Source organism: Protopterus annectens, chromosome 4.part0 (genome assembly GCF_019279795.1).
Source record: "Protopterus annectens isolate FY-2018-M chromosome 4.part0, PAN1.0, whole genome shotgun sequence".
NCBI classification, from domain to species: Eukaryota; Metazoa; Chordata; order Ceratodontiformes; family Protopteridae; genus Protopterus; species Protopterus annectens.
In genome coordinates this window covers 1,726,148,847-1,726,171,769 of record NC_056733.1, presented here as the reverse complement: position 1 = coordinate 1,726,171,769, position 22,923 = coordinate 1,726,148,847, and the positions used below count along the sequence as shown (strand labels likewise).

At 39.7% G+C, this 22,923-nt stretch overlaps 1 protein-coding gene across 2 annotated transcripts in view; it reads left to right on the top strand.

Annotated features, from left to right (window-relative positions):
* Positions 1–22,923, top strand: part of F12 (coagulation factor XII) — a 921,608-nt gene that overhangs the window by 321,135 nt on the left and 577,550 nt on the right. For both annotated transcript variants that reach the window (XM_044069447.1, XM_044069448.1), the window contains one exon: positions 10,713–10,783. In XM_044069447.1, the coding sequence (XP_043925382.1) occupies positions 10,713–10,783 (71 nt within the window). The remainder of the gene's footprint in view (positions 1–10,712; positions 10,784–22,923) is intronic.

The window sequence follows — 22,923 nt, the reverse complement described above, 5'->3', positions numbered from 1 at the left end:
TAATGTTGGGGTGTGTATATGACACCGTGTAGGTCCTCACACTATGTTTACCCACCAAGCACTTTAATTGGACTGAGTGATTCATGAATGATAATGAGTTGACATCTGATTTACATATTGACAGTGTCCACCAGGGATTAATCTGCACTATATAAGCACATTCTGGTGCTAAGGCATTTGTATTGTAGTAGAGGAGACTGCTTGAATTCACCAACTTGATATATCGCTGTTTAACTGATGCAATTGCATTACTTTTTTCAGACTTTCCTACAAATCCTTTCAAGATGTATGATTTTTCTTTACAAATAAATTATTTCAAAGTTGTTATATGACTTATATTTCAGATAACATTGCATAATATCTGCATTTTGTCTACTGGTGTTGCTATAGAAGGTATAGCAGTTGTACTTTGAAGTATCCTCAGCAAATGTTACATGCCTTTAGAGCAAAATTTCTCTGAGAATGTGAACACATGTAAGACAAAATTGTTCTCTGACTAGTAGCAATGCCAAGGTTGCATTTTAGACCAACAACTGTGTTATACCTGAAGTCAACAAAGCTTATTTCAAATAATTCCTACACTTTGATTGACTGTTAATACTGTTATTTTCACTGGAACTGCATAGTTTTTTCATCCTTACCATGCTTTTCATTGTATTTTTTTATTATTTATTTATTTATTTGTTTGGGTGGGGGGGCATATGTATTACTTGTATGCATTTATATAGAGCAGTAAGTTAATTTTTGTTAATGATGCCTGCCTGCATTCATGTTTATTTTGTTGCCAGTCACTTTATTTTTCTGGCATATTTGCTTGTGTTTTTTTCATTCCATACAAGGATTTGGCTACAAAGAAATCTGGGCCATGTAAATCTGCCTTCTCAAATGCGGAGAATGAGGTGACAGTGCAGGAACTCTTTCAACATGGATCAAGCATATTAGAGAAAGTCTTAGCTGAGAAGCCATTCCATGACCATATCTGGCAGCAGGTGGTCAATAATATCAATGCTGTGTATGGCCATAGAAGTGACTACAGCCAAATCAGTTATCAGGCCAGTGATGGCCTGATCATCAAGGTCAAGAAGGAGCCAGTACTGTAGCACAGGAATATAAGGCTACTGGTGGTGGTCCTGCTATAGAAACTCCACTTAATGATTTTTTTTCTGGCTGCCGTGTTTTGGTTTGAGCTTTCTTTCCTCTTGTTTACGAGTTTAGCACCTGCGAGATTTATAGAAACTCCACTTAATGAGATGGAGGAGTATGGGTTCACTTCAAGGGATCCTGGAAGATCATTGGGGGATCCCAGATTAGTGCCTGACATAGTTGCTGAGGTGGAAGATGACCAAAGTTCCAGCCATTAAGTATATTTTGTAGAGAGAGAAAGTGTGTAATAGAGAGAGAGAGAGACAGAGAGAGAGAGAGACAGAGAGCTAAAGAGGGGAGAAAGGGAGAGGTGAGAAAGAATGGATAGAGATACTAGTGTATAAGAACTTTATTGATATGCTGAAGTATTTCAGGTTTCTGTTTATTGTGTCATCTTAATTATGTTTATTTTCTCTTTTCCATCTCAGTTTTGTTTGTATATGCACATCTGATGGTGAGGTTCCACAATCACCTGCAAATGACATGGCCATAACTTTTTTCTAGTATAAATGTACAGGATTTCTCCTAAAGTCTAACTTAAATCCTTTTTAATTGCACCTGCATCTGTTATTGCTTAACTCCCAGTAGTGTAGCATAAGTCAGATCATTTCTTATATTTCTCTGTTTGTTGTGTTTTATTCCTTCATTCACAGGTGAACCAGCCAACAGCACTGTGGAACTCCTACAGCTTGATATTGGGAGTAACAGTAGTCTCTGATGATGATGGCAGATATGAAGATGTACAGTCTAGTGTTTCAGTCTGAGGTTGTTGCTCCCACATCCCATGCCCAATGACTGGATACAATCAGTATGCCTAAGCATGTCTATGACATGGACCGATCAGAGATAAGACAGGTTGAAGGTGACATGGTATATCAGGGTAATGTGGTTACTCCAGGTGTAGAGCTGACTGAAACTCTCCCTAGCCATCATGAGGATGAAATACCACACAGGGTTGTCAGTAGCAACACTCAGAGGAGATCTGTTTTCCATCATCCACCTGATGTTTGCATGTCAGTACATGCCACTCATATTATATTTAGGGCCATCATTGAGGCACAGACATGTTCCATCAGGGCCTTGGAAGAAATAGTCAGAGTACCTCATGTTGTGCGTCCTGATGTGCAAGACTGCTTTAACCATGTGGGTGACTCTTTGGACTGGATGAATGACACTCTGGATTGTGCAGTGTCTGTAATGGAATATCTGCTGGGAGAGGGTCAGCATCCATGTGACTAAAGAGCTACTACATGATCAGATTTTTGCCAGTGTGGCCTTGACAAATCTGGCACCTGAAGTGACACTACTTTCTCTGCTCCATCAGTGATTAAGGTGTGCACACCCAGACATGTTAGGCCATGTATTCATCATGAGAGGTCATCCAGCAGATATCATTCCAGTTCAGGATGCACCCCAACATCTATCTAAGGTCATGGACTAGCAGTGCAACTCCAAGTAGAGTTAGTTCTCTTAGTTGGGAGCAATGATGGCAAACTCAGTTCTCTTCCATGCATGGATGGTTCACACCTGTCCAGGATGCCAGTGCATAATACTAGCACAAGTGCTTTGATTATTTTTGTTCAGATCCACACACAAGTGCAAGAATGTCACTACTAAATGATGTAAATCTGTTGTTACTAGGAGTGATGATAGAGGATACTTGGTGATAAACTGATGTCTCATACACACACACACACACACACACACACACACACACACACACACACACACACACACACACACACACACACACACACACACACACACACACACACACACACACACACACACACACACACACGCCTTGTGCAAATGATGATGACTGTGCCCTGCTCTTTGCACATTTCTTTGTGACTTAGGGTTGTCTTATGTCTGATGCACAGAGTGAATAGCTAATGCCTGCTTTCTCAGATGTTTGCTTTAATCAAATGTATTGCACTTGTTTTACATTTCTTTTCTATGCTCAGTTTAAATGGTTTATACATTTCTTTTCTATGCTCAGTTTAAATGGTTTATGTATTTCTTGCTCTTCATTGTATTTGTATTATTATTCTTATAAATGCAGTCATACTAGATTATAATTAGTGCTTGCTTAGCACCTTATGCAAATAATGCTAAGACTGGCCTGGTCACTCTTGGGATGACTGTACTGGGCAGCTTTAATGCAAGGTGCACAGTGGTGGACATAATCATATTTATGCTACCCATGTCAGTTGTGAGTTTCTGCTGACCTTCCTGTACAGTTGAGCCATGTTTCATCTTACTGAAATACAATACTTGCACATGAAGCTAATCATTTATATATCTTCTTTACCGGTTCTTCACTTACTAGGTTAATGCTGTTGCTACACATTGTGTCTTCTGTGGTTGACTCTGCCTGATGTGCAGAGAACACAGCCAATACATGGTTATATAGGTAAAGGGTGGTATTTTTGCATGCATCACTTTTACTGTTGGCATGTGCTTATCTTCTTAGGCTTTCATTTAGGAACTGAGTGCATGCACTATGTTCTGTCTCATAGCTAGGTCCATAGCATATTGTGCGCACAATTGTCTGTCAGGATCATCTGCAGCTGTTGATACTTCCTTAGACTTCTCATCTGTATCTGCTGGTCCTGCTGACCCTGCCTGGGTTGCTGGCAACTGTGGTCCTTGGCCTTGTTGTCCTTGTTGCAGCAGTATCCTGACAATTATATTGTGTAACATGGTATGGACTCTGAATATTTTGGCCTAAGTGGTGAAGTCATACTACAGGGCACCAACAGATGTGTCTAGACACAGGAACCTTGGTTTGAACAAGCCAAATACATGTTCTAAGATATTCCTAGTTTGAGAGTGAGCATCATTATGTACTTGCTCTTTTGAGCTATGTAGGTTTCTCAAGAGTGTCATAAGCCAAGGGTACTTTCCATAACCTGCATCCCCCACTAGATGCCCTTGTGGAAACTCAACCCAGCAAACCTTTCATACAAGTCACATTGCTTCATATGAATGAGTCATAAAAACTGATAGGCTTACCTGCACTCATGTTGCAGATGATCCCTTGGGTATTATAGACCATTGACAGTTGATAGAGTGATATCCTTTCTTGTTGATGTACCTCTTTTTTGTTCACTAGGTTTGACTTTTACTCCAATGTGTGAGCAGTCTGTGATTCCCAGAACCTGAGTGAAGTTGGCTATGGCATAGAAATGTTGCATGGTTGTTGCTATCTCCTCTGGGGTATGCAGAAACCAGGTATTATTCCTAAAAGGTTGTAGCACTGAATTTAGAATTTGATGTAATATTCATGAGGCTGAGACCTGCAGCACCTGTAATACATCCCATGTGGATCTGTGAAAAGTGTCTGTAGCTTTTATACATAATGCTATGCATATCTTGATTTCCACTGGGATGGGTTCGCCATGATTTCCCTAGGGCTTATGGTGAGGGCAGTAAAAACTGCAAATTTCTTTTAAGGTATCCCTGTCCACCCTGTATCACCCTACAATTTCTGTATCATGAAGTCCATGATAAGTCAAACATGATCTGAACACCCTTTTCCTTCTAGGCTGAGATCTGACAGGAATAGCATCTTGTTTTAAAGCATGTTGCATATACAGGTTAATGATATCAGCACTAACCATTAACATTATAAGTGTTATGGAACTTAACACTGCCTGTACATGTGCTGGTTATATGTTCCTGAAGTGCTCTGCCATGTTGAATTGCTTAAATAGCATGTATTTTGCCTGTTTATGTCTTCATTAGAATATTCTGACACTTACTTTGTTTTGCAGCTGTGAGCAGTGGATAGAACTGTTTAATGAATACCAGTCAGATCACTCACTGCTGTGTGATGTGCACTTGTGATTAGTGCGAAGTGTAGTTGTTCAAGAAGCCAAGCCTCAGTCACTGTGTGTCTATGATGCTTTGGCAAGGATTTTTTTGCAGCGTCAACTCAGGACATTTTTGACAGGATTGATGTGGAGTGTTGTAGAAGTTTGTGTTGCCACCAGTCAGTGTTTTTTGGTAAGAGTGAATCCTTCATGTTGAAGAATTGCACCTCTCCAAACAGAATGTCTTGTACTAAGTAAAAGCTCATTATCTGTGAGTATCAAGCAGTTGCTACATAGTCTAATGACACCAAGTGCAGAAAAAGGAAGGCAGTCAGGTTGACCTCCCATTTTACTACACAGATTTGGAGAATTTTTTAGACTGACAACTATATTCAATTAAAAGATATAGTTATCAGAGGAAATAACTATTTGTGCTAAGGAAGTATTGAATATCCATTATGCAGAACAACTAATAATTGCTAACAGTACTGTGGAGCAACTATGTGCTAATCCTGGTAAAGTAAAGCAGATATGGGCAGTTAAATGCTACAAAGAGACCCCTTTGAGGGTAGTGTGGAAGCTGTCCATATTACAAATATCACTACTTGCATTAACCAATAGGGATCATGAGAGGACTGGTGGTAGAGAGACAGATCTGAGTCAGTATACCTGCTTCTATACTGTGCACAGAAAAGATAAAAATACTGAAATGATAAAAAGCAAATGCACACACTGAACAATAACAAATGACTCTCTTTAATGTTCTGCATAGTAACATTAGTGACAATGCTGTGAACCTAGACGGGCAACTCTTTTTAGAGCAGATAGCTGCAAAGCACAAGAGTGTTAAAGCTAAAGGTGGTCGTGTATGCATCTATGTTAATAACAGATGGTGCCAAGACTGTAAGCTGGTTCAATCATACTGCTCAGATGATGTGGAAATATTGACACTAAAATAAAGACCTTTATATGCACCAAGGGAATTCAGTGGGATACATGTCACAGCAGTGTATATCCCCCCACAGTGCTAACACCACTGAAGCTCAAAATTGATTTATTTTTATTTATTTTATTGCATTTGTTTACCGGGAAAGTCCACTGGGCCTAAAAGAGCCCATTTTCAGTGGAGCCATGGGGAGAAAAGGTCCGAAAATAAACAACATAATATCTGTGAGCTACAAAGCAGAAACACAGAATTTGCACATGTGATAGCAGGTGATTTCAACAGAGCTGAGCCTAAGGAGGTGCTACCCCATTTTTATCAGTATGTGGATTTCCCCACCAGAGGGGAGAATACCTTAGATAACATTTACAGCAATAGTAAAGGAGCTGTTAAAGATGTGAAGCACCCCAACATAGGCAGCTTTGATCACACTGCCATCCTGCTTCTGCCTCACTACAAGACGGCTTTGATCAAAGAAAAACTGAAAACTTAACAGATCAGAGTCTGGCAGGAGGGTTCCATGGATTGTCTTCAGGACTGTTTCAATACCACCTGCTGGGAGGTCTTTAAAGAACCAGCTACACACAACCTCCAGTTAGACATAGACACCTATGCCAAAGCAATTCTTGCCTACATAAATAAACGTGCGGCAGATGTAACCACCATGAAAGCCATCACTATAAGAGTTAATCAGAAGCCCTGGTTCACCAAGAATGTCTACAAGCAACTGAGAGCAAGAAACACAGTCTTCAAGGCAAATGACAAAGAAAGGTTAAAGGCGGCCAGGTCAAATCTGAAAAAGGGCACCAAAGAGGGAAAGAGGAAATATGGGAGGAAAATCAGATCTGCTTTCTAGACATGAAGGACATGAGAAACCTATGGCAGGGGATACAGCAACTCATGGACTACAAGACCAAAACACTCCAATGTGATGACAGCTTGGAATTCCTAAATGAACTGAAGTCCTTCTTTAGTAGATTTGAGGATAAGAACACCACTGCACCTTCTAAAACAAATACTGGCAAAGAGGAGATAGTGCTCGCCTTAAACTCCAAGGAGATGAGAATTCAGCTTAAAAAGGTGAATCCTAGAAAAGTCGCTCGACCGGATAACATACCTGGCAAGGTGCTGAAGGGGTGTGCTGATTAGTTATATCTGGTACTGTCAGATCTCTTCAACTCATCCCTTGCTATGGAGAAAGTTCCCTTCCATTTCAAGGAAACAAGTATTATCCCACTTCCGAAGAAATCCACCCCTACCTGCCTCAATGACTTGAGACCAGTCGCTTTAACCTCAAACTTCATGAAGTGCTTTGATGCTTTGGGAGGATTGTGAAGAAACATCTGTCTGCGGGTCTGCCTAAGTCCTTCAATCTGCTTCAGTTTGCATACCAGGCAAATAGATCCACTGTGGATGCAATATTAGTCGCACTACACCTTGCACTAAAATACCTAGAAGGGAGGAACAACTACGTAAGGCTGCTGTACATCGACTTCAGTTCTACATTCAACACTGTGATATCGATGCAACTGGTGGATATGCTCATGAAACTCAGGATAAACAAGCACCTATGTAACTGGAATCTTGACTTTCTAATTGGTAGATCCCAATAGACATGTGTTGGAAACAACACCTCCCAATGCATAGCCCTGAATACTGTTGTTCCCCAATATTTTGTGCTCAGTCCCTTGTTCTTCATGATCCTCACCCATGACAGTACTGCAAAAGGTAACTCAAACCATATTATAAAATTTGCTGATGATGCCACAGATGTGGCTCTCATTAGTGGTGGGGACAAACATAACTACAGGGATGAGGTAAACACTTTGATTATCTGGTCTGACAGAAACAATCTGGACCTGAATGTTAATAAGATGAAAGAAATTATTACAGACTTCAGGAGAAAAGCAACAGTTCACCAACCACTCACTATCAAAGGGGAGGTAGAAAGTCAAAACAACCAAGTTCCTGGGCCTTCACATCTCAGATGACCTCTCCTGGACTGTTAATACCAACCATATAGTCAAGAAGGCTCAACAGAGGCTTCACCTCGTGAGAAAGCTCAAAAAGGCCAGGGTCCCACTGTCTGCTTTTACCACCTTTTACAGGGGAGCTATTCTATGAAGATCAACCTCACTAGCAACTTCATAGCATGGTTCAGCAACTGCACAGTTGCTGAGAAGAAGAAATTACAGAGGGTCGTGAGGGTGGCTGAGAAAATCTTGAGCTCAAACCTACCTTTTATTCAGGAGCTTTTCTTTACAAAAGCAAGAAAAAGAACTTACAAAACACTGGCTGATTTGAACCATCCGGCCCACAACTGGTTCTCACATCTTGGGTCTGAAAGGAGGTACCGCAGCTCCCACTGTAGGACTACCAGATACAGGAACAATTTGTTTCCTACAGCTGTGAGATTTATTAACTTGGATAGCAACCATAATACCTGATACATAAAGCCTCTTTGAGTCATTTAATTCTGCTGCTGTGAGTAATAACCATCAGTATTGCTATTATGCAATATAATGGCTATAATGAGTCACGTCTAAGGTTAAGAAGTGCAATACGGTAACTAAACAGCTGCTACTCACAAGTCTCTATTTATTCTCTAACAGTGAAGGGAGTTTGGTGGTGAGTATTTATTTATTATTTATTATTAAATTATGTGTATTGAATCTGTTTATGTAATGTGAACTACCTTTTGTATGTCATACGTGTTGTTATTTTCTTTCTTATGTTATTCTCTGATACCGCTATATCTATGTTATTTGCACTGCATTTCTCTCATGAGCTGATAGTTGCCATTATGTGTAGGCTGCACTTTTGTGGTCCTAAATGACAATAAAGTTTCTTTGAATCTTCAAATATTTGCTACACCCAGAGATCTAAAAATGTCTAGGTTCTTTTTCTACTCTCATTAGAGTACAGACCACATCAATTCTTGGCTAGGTTACTAAAACATCACCAAACTTGTGTATGATTGTTACCATAAACACAATAAGAATAGAAAAGTACTTATCCCAGATTTTGTAGTTTTTTTTTTTTTTCCAAACCTAGTGGACAATTGTCACAATCGGGTTCCTATCAGAAGACCGAACGCTGAAAATAGCGAATGCTCTTCTGTCGAACTGTAAAGTTCAAAAGCTGAGAATGTCAAAGTCACGGAACTGCAATTTTTTCCCAGGAAAAAAAACTGATGGGCTGTTCTCGGGACTTTGCTGTTTACTCCACTGTGGTATGATCTTGGAGTTGGTTTATTTAAGTTGGGGGGTGTGGGGGGCACATCCCCCCACATCAGGAGGTGTGGGGTGCGAAACTCCCCACTTTATTTTGTTAGGGTTTTTTTTGGATCAGCTAATTTTTCCCTGGGAAAAAGTTTGCTGATCCGTGACACTGATATTTTTAGGTTTCGAACTTTAAAGTTTGACAGAAGAGCGTTCACTATTCTGATATAGACACTCACAATCAGTAAGATGACTAATGGATGTTTTTTGTTCCAGATCACGTGTTGCAGCACAGGGAGAAGGTATAGAATCATTCATTATTACCAAGCTTGCCCTTAGTGTAATGCCTTGTGGAGGTCTATACAATGGAAAGTAGCAGAAGTAAATATGACTTTATATAAAGAGGACATAAGTCAAGTAAAAGTTAAAGAAGAGCTGCTCATGAAGCGAGTGAGAGAGAGTGAGGCAGTTGCATTAATAAACCTTAAAATCATCTAATTAGACCAGGAGCTGCTGCAAAGGTACTCTGTCTGCATTATCTTATTGTGAAAACGAAAGAAAATGTTATATGTCCCTAGAGGTTACAATAGAATCATAGCATTGTTAGTTTTGGATAGAGGTTGCATTTCTTTATTAGGAGAACTTATTACTGTGGAAATATGTTTCTGAGTAGAGCATTATCCAAAAAATACCACGTAGTCAGAACAGTACAGTATGAAGGCAAATCATGCTGCTACTACTATGTAAACAGGAAGGACACACTGAAGAGAGAAAATGTTTGCATTTTGTTCTTTATAAATCTTTTTGTCAGGCTTATGTTGCATTACAAATGTTTCTTGAATGTTACAGGGTTTCTTTTTTTGCTACTGATTGTTCAAGATGTAGCTTTTGTGTTAGTACAGCTTCTCTCTTAAGTCATATTGCACTCAATTCATGTGTAACTGAATCAGCTTTGTGTTTGTATAGCCCACCACAATGTATGTTGCCTGCCACTTCTAACTAGGTAAGTAAGGTACACAAGAGCAAAACTGACCCTGATAGCTGTAAGTGGTTTTGGTAAGTATGCAGCCCTATCCCTTTCTGCATGCAGATTTGTTTACTATGCTGGATATTTGCAATGAGTTGTAGTAGCTGGGACTGGAACCGTCTTGGACATAGGTACAGAAATTACCCAACTTGCCTGCAATCTATTATAACTCTTGACATCCTTAGAGCTGGGACATGCAACACAACCTACTGTTGTGCCTCCCATGAGATACAATCAGGGATATGCAACATCATCATCATTCTTCTCCCCACATTATTGCATTTGATTGTTGCTGTATGTTGTGCATTTCTTAGCTGGTTGAAAATGGGCAGATTTTTATGTGTCCAAGAATGAAAGTTAATACAATGAAATAAAATAACAATGTAGTCGTAGCACAGGATATAGATTTGGAAGACTATCCTATAAACCAATAGAAATACAAACATTCATACAGCTCAATATCAGTCCTTTAATTAATTTGCCTGGAACCGACACAGGCAATGGTTTCTTGTTTTCATTGAGAAGGATTGTTAAGCATTCTTGTTTTTTTTTTTTGATAGGTGTGCCACAACAAACAACTATGATCGTGACAGGCAGTACTCCTTCTGCAAAGACAGACAGATTACTACAGGTGAGTAATCAACTGTTTACCTTTTCATTTCTCTTGAGACATATCTATATAATTTTATGATCTTCAGTTCATGTAAAAGGTTTCTAGGGCATTATAGTACCAGTTAACTCCACTTGTCAGTACTGAACAGGATATAGAAAAGAACAAAAACCCAATTATGGACACTGATAAGAAATTACAAGCCAAAGCTTGTTTATTTCAAATGAGTATGTGGTGTGTGTATGTGTGACTGAACATGTATGTGCTTGTGTGTACATGCATGTATGTGTGCATGTATGTGTGTGTTACATAGTAATCAACTGTATACCTTTTCATTTATCTTGAGACATATTTATATAATTTTATGATCTTCAGTTCGTGTAAAAGGTTTCTAGGGCATTATAGTACCAGTTAACTCTACGTGTCAGTACTGAACAGGATATAGAAAAGAAAAAAAACCCAGTTATGGACACTGATAAGAAATTACAAGCCAAAGCTTGTTTATTTCAAATGAGTATATGGTGTGTGTATGTGTGACTGAACATGTATGTGCTTATGTGTACATGCATGTATGTGTGTGTTACATGGGTTGTGGAAGGAGGCCTATAGCACAGTGTTTTTTTTTTGTTTTGTTTTTTTTAAGAGTCTTACTTTCAATACCTTGCACATGCTTAGGGTATGCTCATATATTTTCTTGTGATTTAAGAACTGCTAACAGGGAAAGAGTCTGTAAAATTATTGTGACACCCATGCCCTGGCCCAGCAGTCAAGGAGCCTCAATCCTCACCACTAACACCAGTGAGAGATGTCTCATATAGGAGGAAAGGATGACAAATACACACAGTAAAGTGCAATTTCCCTTAAGAGCACACAGAGATCACAGTCAGTCCAGGGCTGGTCACCCCTTGCTCTCCAGGCCCCCAATAAGAGTCCCCACTGACACAGCTATAGGGTCCAGATCTCAGCCTAGCAGGCAAGCTAAAACCTCCAGCACCCTCTCTGTCCAACCAGTGCTTTGTGTCCCTGCTCATGTATCTCTCACACACACACACACACACACACACACACACACACACACACACACACACACACACACACACACACACACACACACACTTTGATAAGAGTTTATACAACCACACAGACACTTCTGCGGAAGGCTGGCACAGGCTCTCCAGCTGTGCCCTTTTTTCCCCAGGCTATATAGTAGTACCAGCTGGCATCACCCACTAATATTTATCAGCTATACAAAGGCCCTTAAAAGGGTGCCCAATTATTACTGTGCAATATTATTATCCGATTGGTAGTATAGCCCAAGGCTAAAGCTACTGGAATGGCTTTGTACAATTTTACCAAAGGCATGCAAGTACTCTAAAGAGCTTAAATTATCTCTCTACAAAAAGAGCCACAGTTGAAAGGGTTTTAAAAATATTTAGTAACAAATAGTCAAAACGCAAGACAATACTTTTTACTACACAGCGCTAGCCAAGAGTTCAGAGATTACAGAGAAATACTTAACATAATTCAGTATTACAGTTCTGACATCACAGAAAAACACTAAGTCTAATTTTTCTAGTATCTAGCTATTTCTAAGAGAAAACACAAGTCTAGGATAAACTTACATATAGAGCAAGACAGTGCTGATATGTTGGATGGTCAAGACAAAAATGCTTAATGCTCTCTGATTCTCCCTGTTTTTAAAATCACATTCCTGGTTCATGTTACATCATTCTTCACACTCCCCTGGATTCCCAGGCTAACAGAAACTACATTTACATTCTTCTCCTTTGGGCAGAAACCAGAGCAATAAAGGCATTTATGCATGCAAATTCTGGCCATTAATTCTGGCCTTAAAACAATAGGCAGGATGCTCACTCTAGACTTACTGGCTCCGAGTTTTAACATCAAAGGGTCACAACATGGTTTACTTGGTCAGTAGAGTGCACTGTTGTTACATTTTTTCCAGTTGTACATTTAACACTATTTTTACCATTTAAGACACAAGCCTGTGGTGTATATTAATATTTACAGATGACAGAATAATCTCCAAAATTCTATCTGGCTAGGCTGTCAGCCTTCACCTATCTTCACCCAGTCTTCACACTTATCTTTTAAACAATATGCCAGTTATCCATTTCAATGATGATTACCAAACATCCTTTTTGAAATAAGAATGTGTTTGCTTGTTATTCCAAATGTTAACCAATGGAACTAGCAAGTGAGGAAAAGGAAAGCCTATGAATAATTAGGGTTAAACACCTCTGGGAGGTTGAACTATTTATTGCTTTACACCAATTTACTCTCTGTTTTAGTTTACTCAAATATGCATTAGTTAAAACAACATCAGTCATTTTATGGAAGAACCACAGTCACCATGTAGCAAAGGTGTAGTGGGTTAAAACAAAAACTGCCAAATATGTGAAGGTGTATTGTTTAACTGCATGCAATTTTTTTCAAAATGTTGGAACAATCAACCATTAACTGAAATGATTTCTCTTTATATACCACTGCCTTGCAGTATAAAAATAACAATCTTGACTTTGAGATTGTTTTCTTTGTAAGTTGCTTCCACTCCCTTCATTTTTCAACAGCAAATATGTAATGACAGCGAGCAGTATAATTTTGTAATGCTGAGTAAAGGGAATCCATGAGTTAAATTTATAAAATGCTTTAGTATAACAGCTTATTAAATTTTTTTCAGTTTCTGTCGTACTAAAATTCATTTTATTTTCTTTAAAATAATTATAGATAGCAGTGGTACTGTTGTCATGCAGCAAATAAAAAAGGGGAAGGGGAATGAATATCTGATGATTTGCTTTTTGCAAGTTGTTAAGCAATGAAACAATCAACATTATTAACCAGGTAAACTCTGCAGAATGCATATCATTTTGTTTTTCATTTTTACTGATTTTATTTTTGTTAATTAGGTAAGCCTACAGGATACATATTTTCAGACTTGACCCTTGAGCAGTGCCTAGTTAAGTGACTTGCTCAGAACTGCACAGATAGATGAGAAGGAATCAAACCCTCAACACTTGACTACATGAAGCAGTTTGTTAATAGTTCAAAGACCTAATCCTGTGCACTAACTGCCAGGTATAAAATTAAGCAAATAAATAAGATGTAAACATTCAGCAGTGGGTATCTCAAAACTAGGAAGGATTTCAAAATATGAAGGTCACAATTATATATATATATATATATATATATATATATATATATATATATATATATATATATATCTTGGAAGGAAGGCTACAGGCCTGCAAGAACTACTAGCTTTAACAATAATTTCAGCAATGGCATGCAGCAAAAGAACTGGTGGTGGACTTTCCACATTCTATTCTTTAATGCACATAAGTGGTACTTTCTCTTAGACGTTGATGCATATGGAGATACCACTGGAACCATCAGAGGTGGTATAGACACAAGTACTTTCAGACCACTGCAGCAACTGCAGCCATTAAGTGTGGAAAGTAAACAGATAGCTGATTCAAATGTGTTATGCTATGTTATATATTTTTTTATCATCAACTGGTCCATCCACATCATGAGTAGCAGAATGTGTACAGTGCGTGCATGGTAAGTGTGGCCATCATTGGTTTCAAGATAAATCACTTCACCTGTTGCAGGTTCAGCACAAGAAATTACCACTTACTGTGCTTCAGCACAGCAGGCTGATGTTTACAGCTGAACGTCTTTGCTGATGATGTCATAATTCTGATATTCATGACACAGTCTGAGGATAGTGTTACACAGTCACAAAGTGTACTGGCAGGATCCTCTACCCCACCACAAGTCAGAAATTCCAATGACAGTGATACGAGGGTCACATTCTCAGCAGAATGAGGAAATAACATTGCAGCAGTTGGAGGGTGGGATCACACAGCTCAATACCAGTTTCTTGTAAAAAGCATGAGCACCTTGACAATCACAGAGAGGTGCCAGGTGAATACTAATTTCACAATTAGCTCATGAAACATGCAAGACCTTGGCTGCTCAGCATTAGATGTCTGTGACAGTGATCAAGCAAAGGTCACTATCACTGAGGTTCAGGTAGAGATAATTCCAGGGCATATATGAGGAATTGTACAAGTCAAGGAAATAGTGGTAGCCAGGGAAAATACCATGGTGATCTTCATGTGCAGTATGATGGCAAACACAGCATGTGTGTCTTTTTCAAAACACACACTAGTAAAGACTTACGAGAGTCACACTGTAAACACAACTGAGGGATGAGTTGGCCTCACCCCATGTTTCCAAGAAATTGCTGCTGGATTATAGCTGACACAACCAAAATGAAGGTGACATGTTTCATAACCCTTACATAACATGTGCTAGAAACTCTCAGTCAAGGTCTTGGTCAGCCAGAACTATGAGTTTAATATCTAAAGGTTTCCCTGCATCTAGTAAATCCCACAATTGTGGAAACTCATCATCAAGCTCACATGGTAGTGTTTGTTCATGCTCCATGGGACCATTACCACATGCTTCCTTGTATATGACACCTTAGATATACAAGTTACATTAAGACCTATATCAAGTCAAGGGAGTAGATACTTCAGCCAGGGATGTTAATGTGGAACTCTTTGCAACATCTAGAGAGCAGTGATGACAGTGCAAAACAAAGAAAAACATTAAAAAACTGTTTGTACAGGTCTTAATCAAATGATCATGCAATAGTAACGTCAGTGCAGGGGGAAGTTTAATAATAGCATGATCTATGTGCTATTACACAGTAAAGAAGTAATAACACAAAAAAGTAAAATAAAAATGTTCCTTTCTGGTATCAATATACTCATCATACTGTGCTGTAATCTCTGAACTGAAATACAGCACCAGTGCATCTTGCAATACACTGTCTTTGGAATTTTTTTTATTGCCATCTGGACACAACATCTCTCATATAAACAACAGTGCTGTTCTACCCCTTGTAAATCTAAAACTTACTTCTGAAGATGTTCACATGAGAAACATATGAAAAAGTATGTTTAAATTAAGCATTCTTTATGACCTTTGCATTGTCCATATAGCCAATACTAGATAGTTAAGTATGACAGTGTAACTATGTTGCCACTTACCATGATATGCTATGTAATTAATTATTCAAATAATTTTCTAGAAAAACAACATTTAGGTATTATGAAAAAAATGTCTGATATACAGTGTAAGCTGACCATGCACCACACAATATATCCCACAAGTAACATTGCATGCATCTATTTGTATGCAAATGATTTTTTTTGTTTCACTTTGACTAAGTGAATGGCATAGCCCATTGTTGTGGACGACATGCTGCCTCTTTGTCTGTACAGCCATGTACCAGGCAAGAGCCTGCCACATGGGGCTTCCCACTAAGGCCGCCGGTTGGCCAGTATAACTTTTATCACTGGTGTTAGGAATAATAGCAGGAACTGCATACTGCCATCATAGACCAGCTGCATACCACACTGATGCATGATAAACATCCTGCATGCGGTAGCAAGGTAATACTGAAGGGCAGTACCAGACTCATCCAAGAAATGGAAACGGGCTTTCAGCAGGCCAAATACTGACTCAATGACAATCCGTATCTGGGTCAGGCCAGTGCTGAAGCACTCTTTGGCAGGTATTCTAGGATTATCGACTGATGTCATTAGACAGGGTTTGAGACGGTAGCCTGAGTCACCTGCAAAACAAAGAATAAGGGAGACAAATAAAAAGAAAGGGACTTTACTAATAATATATTTTTCAAAATATACATTTACAGAAGAGAAGGAAAAGTTTGAACTTACTAATAAAGTAACCATAGGTAGCTCCACCATACATGAAGACATGGTAGTGTGAACTTGTGTGCTAGATGTGAGAATCATGGGCATTCCCAGGATGCTGGGCTGACACATTGGTGATCCTCCTTCATGCATCATGCACTACCTGGCATTTGATGGAATGGTAGCCCTTCCTTTTCTGATACTATTCCATTCCATGATTCAGATGGGGCCCTAACAGCAATATGGGTACTAACTATCACACCAAGCACCAGAGGAAAGTGTGTCATTCCATAGAAGACACTCATGGTTCTGATTTGGTTCTAAGGCAAGATGGTTTATAAATATAATGGTGCACATGAGCCAAGGGTATGTCAGAGAACTGCTGTAGTATCAAGATAGAAGCCTGTGAGATATCCAACAATTCCTCACTTTGTATCTGGAAGGTTTCTATGGCATATAGTGAGGTCTATACATACCCTGGTATCTGCAGGTATAACAAGACCAAGCATCCCCACAGCCCTGTTCTGTTCGCCATACATACTCACTAAAGTCTGTAATATATCCTTGTTGATGCTAAATCAGTATAAAATTTCTTGATCAGCAAAGTTAAAATAGCTCAATTTTTGATTTTTTTTTTTGTGTGCATCATCAGCCATCACATGATGCTGGGCACATAAGACAAGTAACTCACACAGAGAAAGAACCACGTTAGCAGAGATAACAAGCATCTTCATGGTTTACAAAGTGGATATAAAAGGTATTACTATGCCTTTTATAAGGCTTTTCTGCACAAAGCCAATGCTCATAGAAAGCACTATAAATCACAAGCCACCCTCTTTACATTAGATAGTCACTGAATTTTCAATCAATCCTCATTTATATATCATTAATGCATCATGCACATGCATTCTTCCTAAATATACTAAATGTACTGCGTCTAAGTACATCTACTGTCTATGAATAATACCTGAGCTGTGCATAGGTAAAGCCAGCACAAAATCCTGCTACACCTAAATTCAATGACTGTGTATTCCACTCAAAATCTGTTATTCCCTTACTTAACGTGTACACACACACACACACACACACACACACACACATGCATATAACCTTAGCTCATAAACAATCAGATGTACATGCTATCCACTATAACAAGATCATGCACATTTTCACAGTCACCACCTTTTCAAACAATCATTTTCCTGTACACTCAGACATATCTACACTATATAAAGACTGAATTCAACCAAATGTGTTCCACACCAATGTGCTATTGATACCAACTTGTGTATATCCTTTTACCAAACCCTAATTCTAAGCCTACACTACCAACGATGATGTGTTCTTGCACAATTTCAGAGCTACCACCTTTTCAGTCAAATATTAATTTTCTTTCACTATCATACAAACCTACACTGTATAAGGCTTGAATTCTCCCAAATGTGTTTCACAAAAATGTGCATTCAGACATCTTTTCTGTCTGTCATTTTTATACCTGCAACTCTTGCATACCAAATGACTGCTCAACCATTCTGAATAATGACATCTCTCTCTCTCTCTCTCTCTCTCTCTATATATATATATATATATGTGTATATATATATATATATGTGTGTGTGTGTGTGTGTGTGTGTGTGTCTATACATACAGACACACACACATAAATATATATATATATATATATATATATATATATATATATGTATTGCTTCACTTATTTTATTGTAGTTCAGGTAAGCAGCTGTTTTGCTAACACATTTTGGAAGAGACTGGATTGTTGACCAGTGTACAAGATCGAAAATCCTTGGGGTGGTAAATCTGCCCCTTCCCAAGGGACTGTGCAATCTCTGTATTAGTATATTTAATTAGAATAGGGTGTGGGGGTACAGCCCTTTGGAAAAATACAGAAGTTTTAATTTGCATGTTACTAGGTTATGCATCAGAGCATGCACGTTAGAGGTTTATGTATTTATTTATTTTTGACCTTTTGGAGTTAATACGTTTAGTGCTAATCTACTGAAGTTTAGACTAGTTACAGTAGACGTGTGTGTGTATATATATATATATATATATATATATATATATATATATATATATATATATATATGTTAGTGTATATACATATGGGAGACATTAATTTGATCTAATGTCAAAATATTGAAAAACTGGACCAAGCTATGTAAAAGTGAAATTATTGAAAACAACAGGTAAGTTAGAATGGGGGGGAGGATGAGAGCGAGTGTGTGTGTGTGTGTGTGTGTGTGTGTGTGTGTGTGTGTGTGTGTGTGTGTGTGTGTGTGTGTGTGTGTGTGTGTGTAAGGGTTTGGGGTCAGGAATGAGTGAATGATGGGTGTTGTGTGTTTGTGTCAAGTTTGTGTGTGTAGTTTAGGGCAAGGGTTAGGTTAGGAGATAAGTATCCGGACCTGATTATTTGAGCAACAGTCATACCTATAACCTCTACACCACAAAGACAGCTTTAATTACAGTTTTAAGTGTTGTTTTTCATTTTTGTTTTACAGATCCCTGTTCACCGTTATGCATGATGGGCTTAATTTAGTTCACTTACATAGTCGTTTATTCTTCTCTTGCCAGTAATTCCTGTTTCATTCAAAACTTTTCTTTTGACAAGCTATTATGAGTATTCTTTCCTGTTGAATCTTTGACTGACCTTTGTTCTACACTACTTGAATTGGGCTGTTCTGTGTTTTCCTCATTAATAAAATCTATATCTGCTCATGCTACATAATGACTGCCTGTCCTGGTTGCTACTGGCTGTAGCTTAAGCCAATATCATTCAGATCAATCAATGGACTCCTTCGGTCTATATTGATTTCTCTCAGTTCTTGTTATAGTATCTCATAAAGCATTTGTGTTTTTCATAATTAAGGCATTACTGGAATTTGTTCCCAGTCCTATGTCTGTCTAAAAGCTGTGATATACAAAATCTTATATTTTCAAGTTATACAGTTTTAGTATCCATATTCATAAAGGACACCCACACCTCAAGGTTGGTGGCAACGCACGATGCATCGGAGACCATCCAGGTGCAATTAACCATAGGCAAGACTGTTCTGCAATTTGTAGCATGTTACAGGCCACCCTCTCAAACTCAGGAACCTCACATGGCCTTCCTGAAAACACTGGAGGGGATAAATGTATCTCCAAACACCATCATACTAGGTGACTTCAACTACCTAATATAGACTGGGAACACTACTCAAGCCCAAACACTCTAGCCCAAAGGTTCCTGGAGTTCATAAACTCAAATGCCATGGAACAACTAGTCACCATCCCCACAAGAGGAGAAAACATACTTGATCTCATCATCACGAACATGGGATAACAATGTTCAACACGGAAGTACCCTCACTGGTGAGATCAGATCATAAACTAATCTCGCTGGAGGTCCTCATCCCGCCCCCACCTGAAATAAAAAAGACCACAGTGAAGAACTTCTCAAAAGCTGACTTCACACTTCTAAAAACTAGTGTGGTCTCCTTTAAGGCCCCTGAGCTGGTGGTAAACATTTCTCAAACCGCTGAATCACTTACAAATGCCTTCTACCAGCACCTACAGGACTGCATGGATCAGGCAATCCCAAACAAAACTAAGACTCTTTGTACCAAAGGCAAGCGTCCTGTCTGGTGGGCCCCAGCCATAAACAAGCTCTACAACAAAAGGAGGAAGCTACTACAAGATAGAGCAAAATCCTTGAAAGGTAAGACACCTTTGATCATTATAAGTAAAAAACTAAGAGCTCATAAAATCATCCAAGGCAAATTTTGAGAGAAAAATCGCCAAGGACTCAAAAGACAATCATAAGGCCTTCTTTAGCTATGTTAGAAACCTAGGAGGAAACTCCCAGATATGCTCAGAACTAGTTCAAAATGATGTGAAGATTACTGAACGTACAGACATTGCCAACATACTGGCTGACAGGTTCAGTGCAAACTTCGCCTCCCCAAAAGGACAGGTATCTATACCACAGGATTGTAGCCCCCCAAACATCCCTAACACCCAGGTGAGAACTTCTCTCCAAGGCAAAAACACAGCATCCATGGGACCGATGGTGTCCCGGCTGTGTGCTCCACTTAACTCAATGAGGAATTAAACCCGCAGTTAGGACAGCTGTTTAATCTTAGCCTCACCTCAGGATATGTACCCAAGGAGTGGCGCCCGACTGTGGTCCCACTTCACAAGGCGGTGCCTCCCGACCCTGGAAATTACCGTCCCATCAGCTTGACAAGCCTTATCTGCAAAGCCATGGAGAGGATCATAATGGAACTCATAAATAAAGACATAGGGAACTTTCAGACTTTGGATCCAACCCAGTTTGGCTTTGTCAAAGGCAGATCATGCCTTTTAAACTTGGTTGACTTTTTCGAAACAGTCACCAAGGCCATTGATGAGGGTAAGGCTGTCCATACAGCCTACCTCGACCTGGCAAAGGCCTTCGATACAATACCCCACTCAGGTATCATCGAAAAACTCATCAGCTCGAATGTAAACCCATACATCACAAGATGGGTTGCAAACTGGCTAAGTGACAGAACCCACAGGGTCAGAGTTGCTGGTGCCATGTCAGACTCAAGGCCTGTCACAAGTGGTGTCTCACAGGGCTCAGTCCTGGGTCCACTCTTGTTCGGCATCTACTTTTCTGAAGTACAAGCAAACACAGGAGGGTTATGGCTGACAAAGTTTGCAGATGACTGCAAACTGGGCGCCATAGTCGAAAACACATCTGACACAGATATCCTTCAGAAGGGCCTCACAGAAATGGATAACTGGTGCCAGAGCCATGGCCTAAAGTTAAACACCAAGAAATGCATAGTCATACCCTTCGGGAAAAACAAGGTTACCCCTAGCTACCATATAGGTGGCAATCCACTGAGCACAGAAGAAGTTATCAGGGATCTGGGGACCCAGGTTGACAGCAACCTTTCATTCGACACTCATGTTGCTAAAGTAGTTAGGAAGACCTTCTACATTCCCACCTGATCATGAATCCTATAACTATAAATTATCTCTACTTGACTCCCAAGTAGACTATTCTCTATCTGTATAGCCAAGCACTTGCTCCTACAGTACTTATCACCTCGATACAGCACTCTTGTTATAGAAAGTACCCCAAAAAGCAAACCCCATTTCTCGGTCACCCACATCCCCCAGAACCTTTTTTTAAGTTTTTCTGTCTATTCCTTCTAGCATGTCGAGGGATCAGTTGCTAATATCCTCTCCTGCTCAGCTGGTGAACCTGGGAATATTGAGGAGGCAATGTTACAATTGCCTCATGTACACAGACAACCCTCTCCTCCTCCCACAAAACACAAATACATGCGAGAGATGCAACTATACGGCCAAACTGGAGGCTGAGCTCTCTCAACATAGGACTGGCAAGACCAGACAGGAGGAGAAGGTAACCACACACACTATAGACCCAGTCTCACATAATACCATCACAACCTCAAATCATACACATAAACACACAAGACATACTCGAGGCTCTGATCAAAATCTACCAAAGCAGCAGAGGCCACCAAAGCAGACACCCAAACAACTACCACCTCAGAACACAGCACCTGCAACACATAGACCACACAGTCAGAGTGTCAAGCAGTCACAGCCCTTAAGGCCAAACACAATGCCAGACACACTAGTCATTGGTGACTCCATAGTCAGACACACTGACGTCCCTCACCAGACTGAGTAAGGAGAAGGTCACAGTAAGCTGCCTGTCGGGTGCTAGAATCCGCCACATAACGCATGCAGGTCTCTCAACAGCAGGTACAAGTGCGACTCAATCATTGTCCACACTGGTTGAAAAGAGACCCAGAGGAGCTCTCTGATTAAGTAGCCCAAGCAGGTATGACCCTGACCTTGAGCAGTATGCTACCTTCACCAAGAATGATGCCACAATACAGAGATAAGATGATCAGCTTTAACAATTGGCTTAAACTCTGGTGTCATTCAAAGGGGATCCAATGTCTGTCTGCCTGGGATGACACAAGCCACGCTGCTTATGAGGGACCTGTCACCCTGGGTTCCAGATTTTGGCTAAGGCTCTTGCCACCCCATAGTGCTTTTTAGGCAAGGCTCAAATTCTAAACCTACCACCTAGAACACAACAAAGAAAAAAACTAAGGGTAATGCTGCTCAATGCCAAGTCTCAACCTCAAGATACTGAGGCCCTTCTCAGTATGGAGAACATCGATGTCTGTGCTGTGACAGAAACCTGGTTCAAGGCTCCTGAGAGCACCCCAGCACTATCAGGTTTTACCTCATATCATGCGTTCCACCGGACAATACCAGGAAAGGAGGGGGTATCCATATTCATCAAGGACACCCACACCTCAAGATTGGTGGCAACGCCGCGATGCATCGGGAAACCATCCAGGTGCAATTAACCATAGG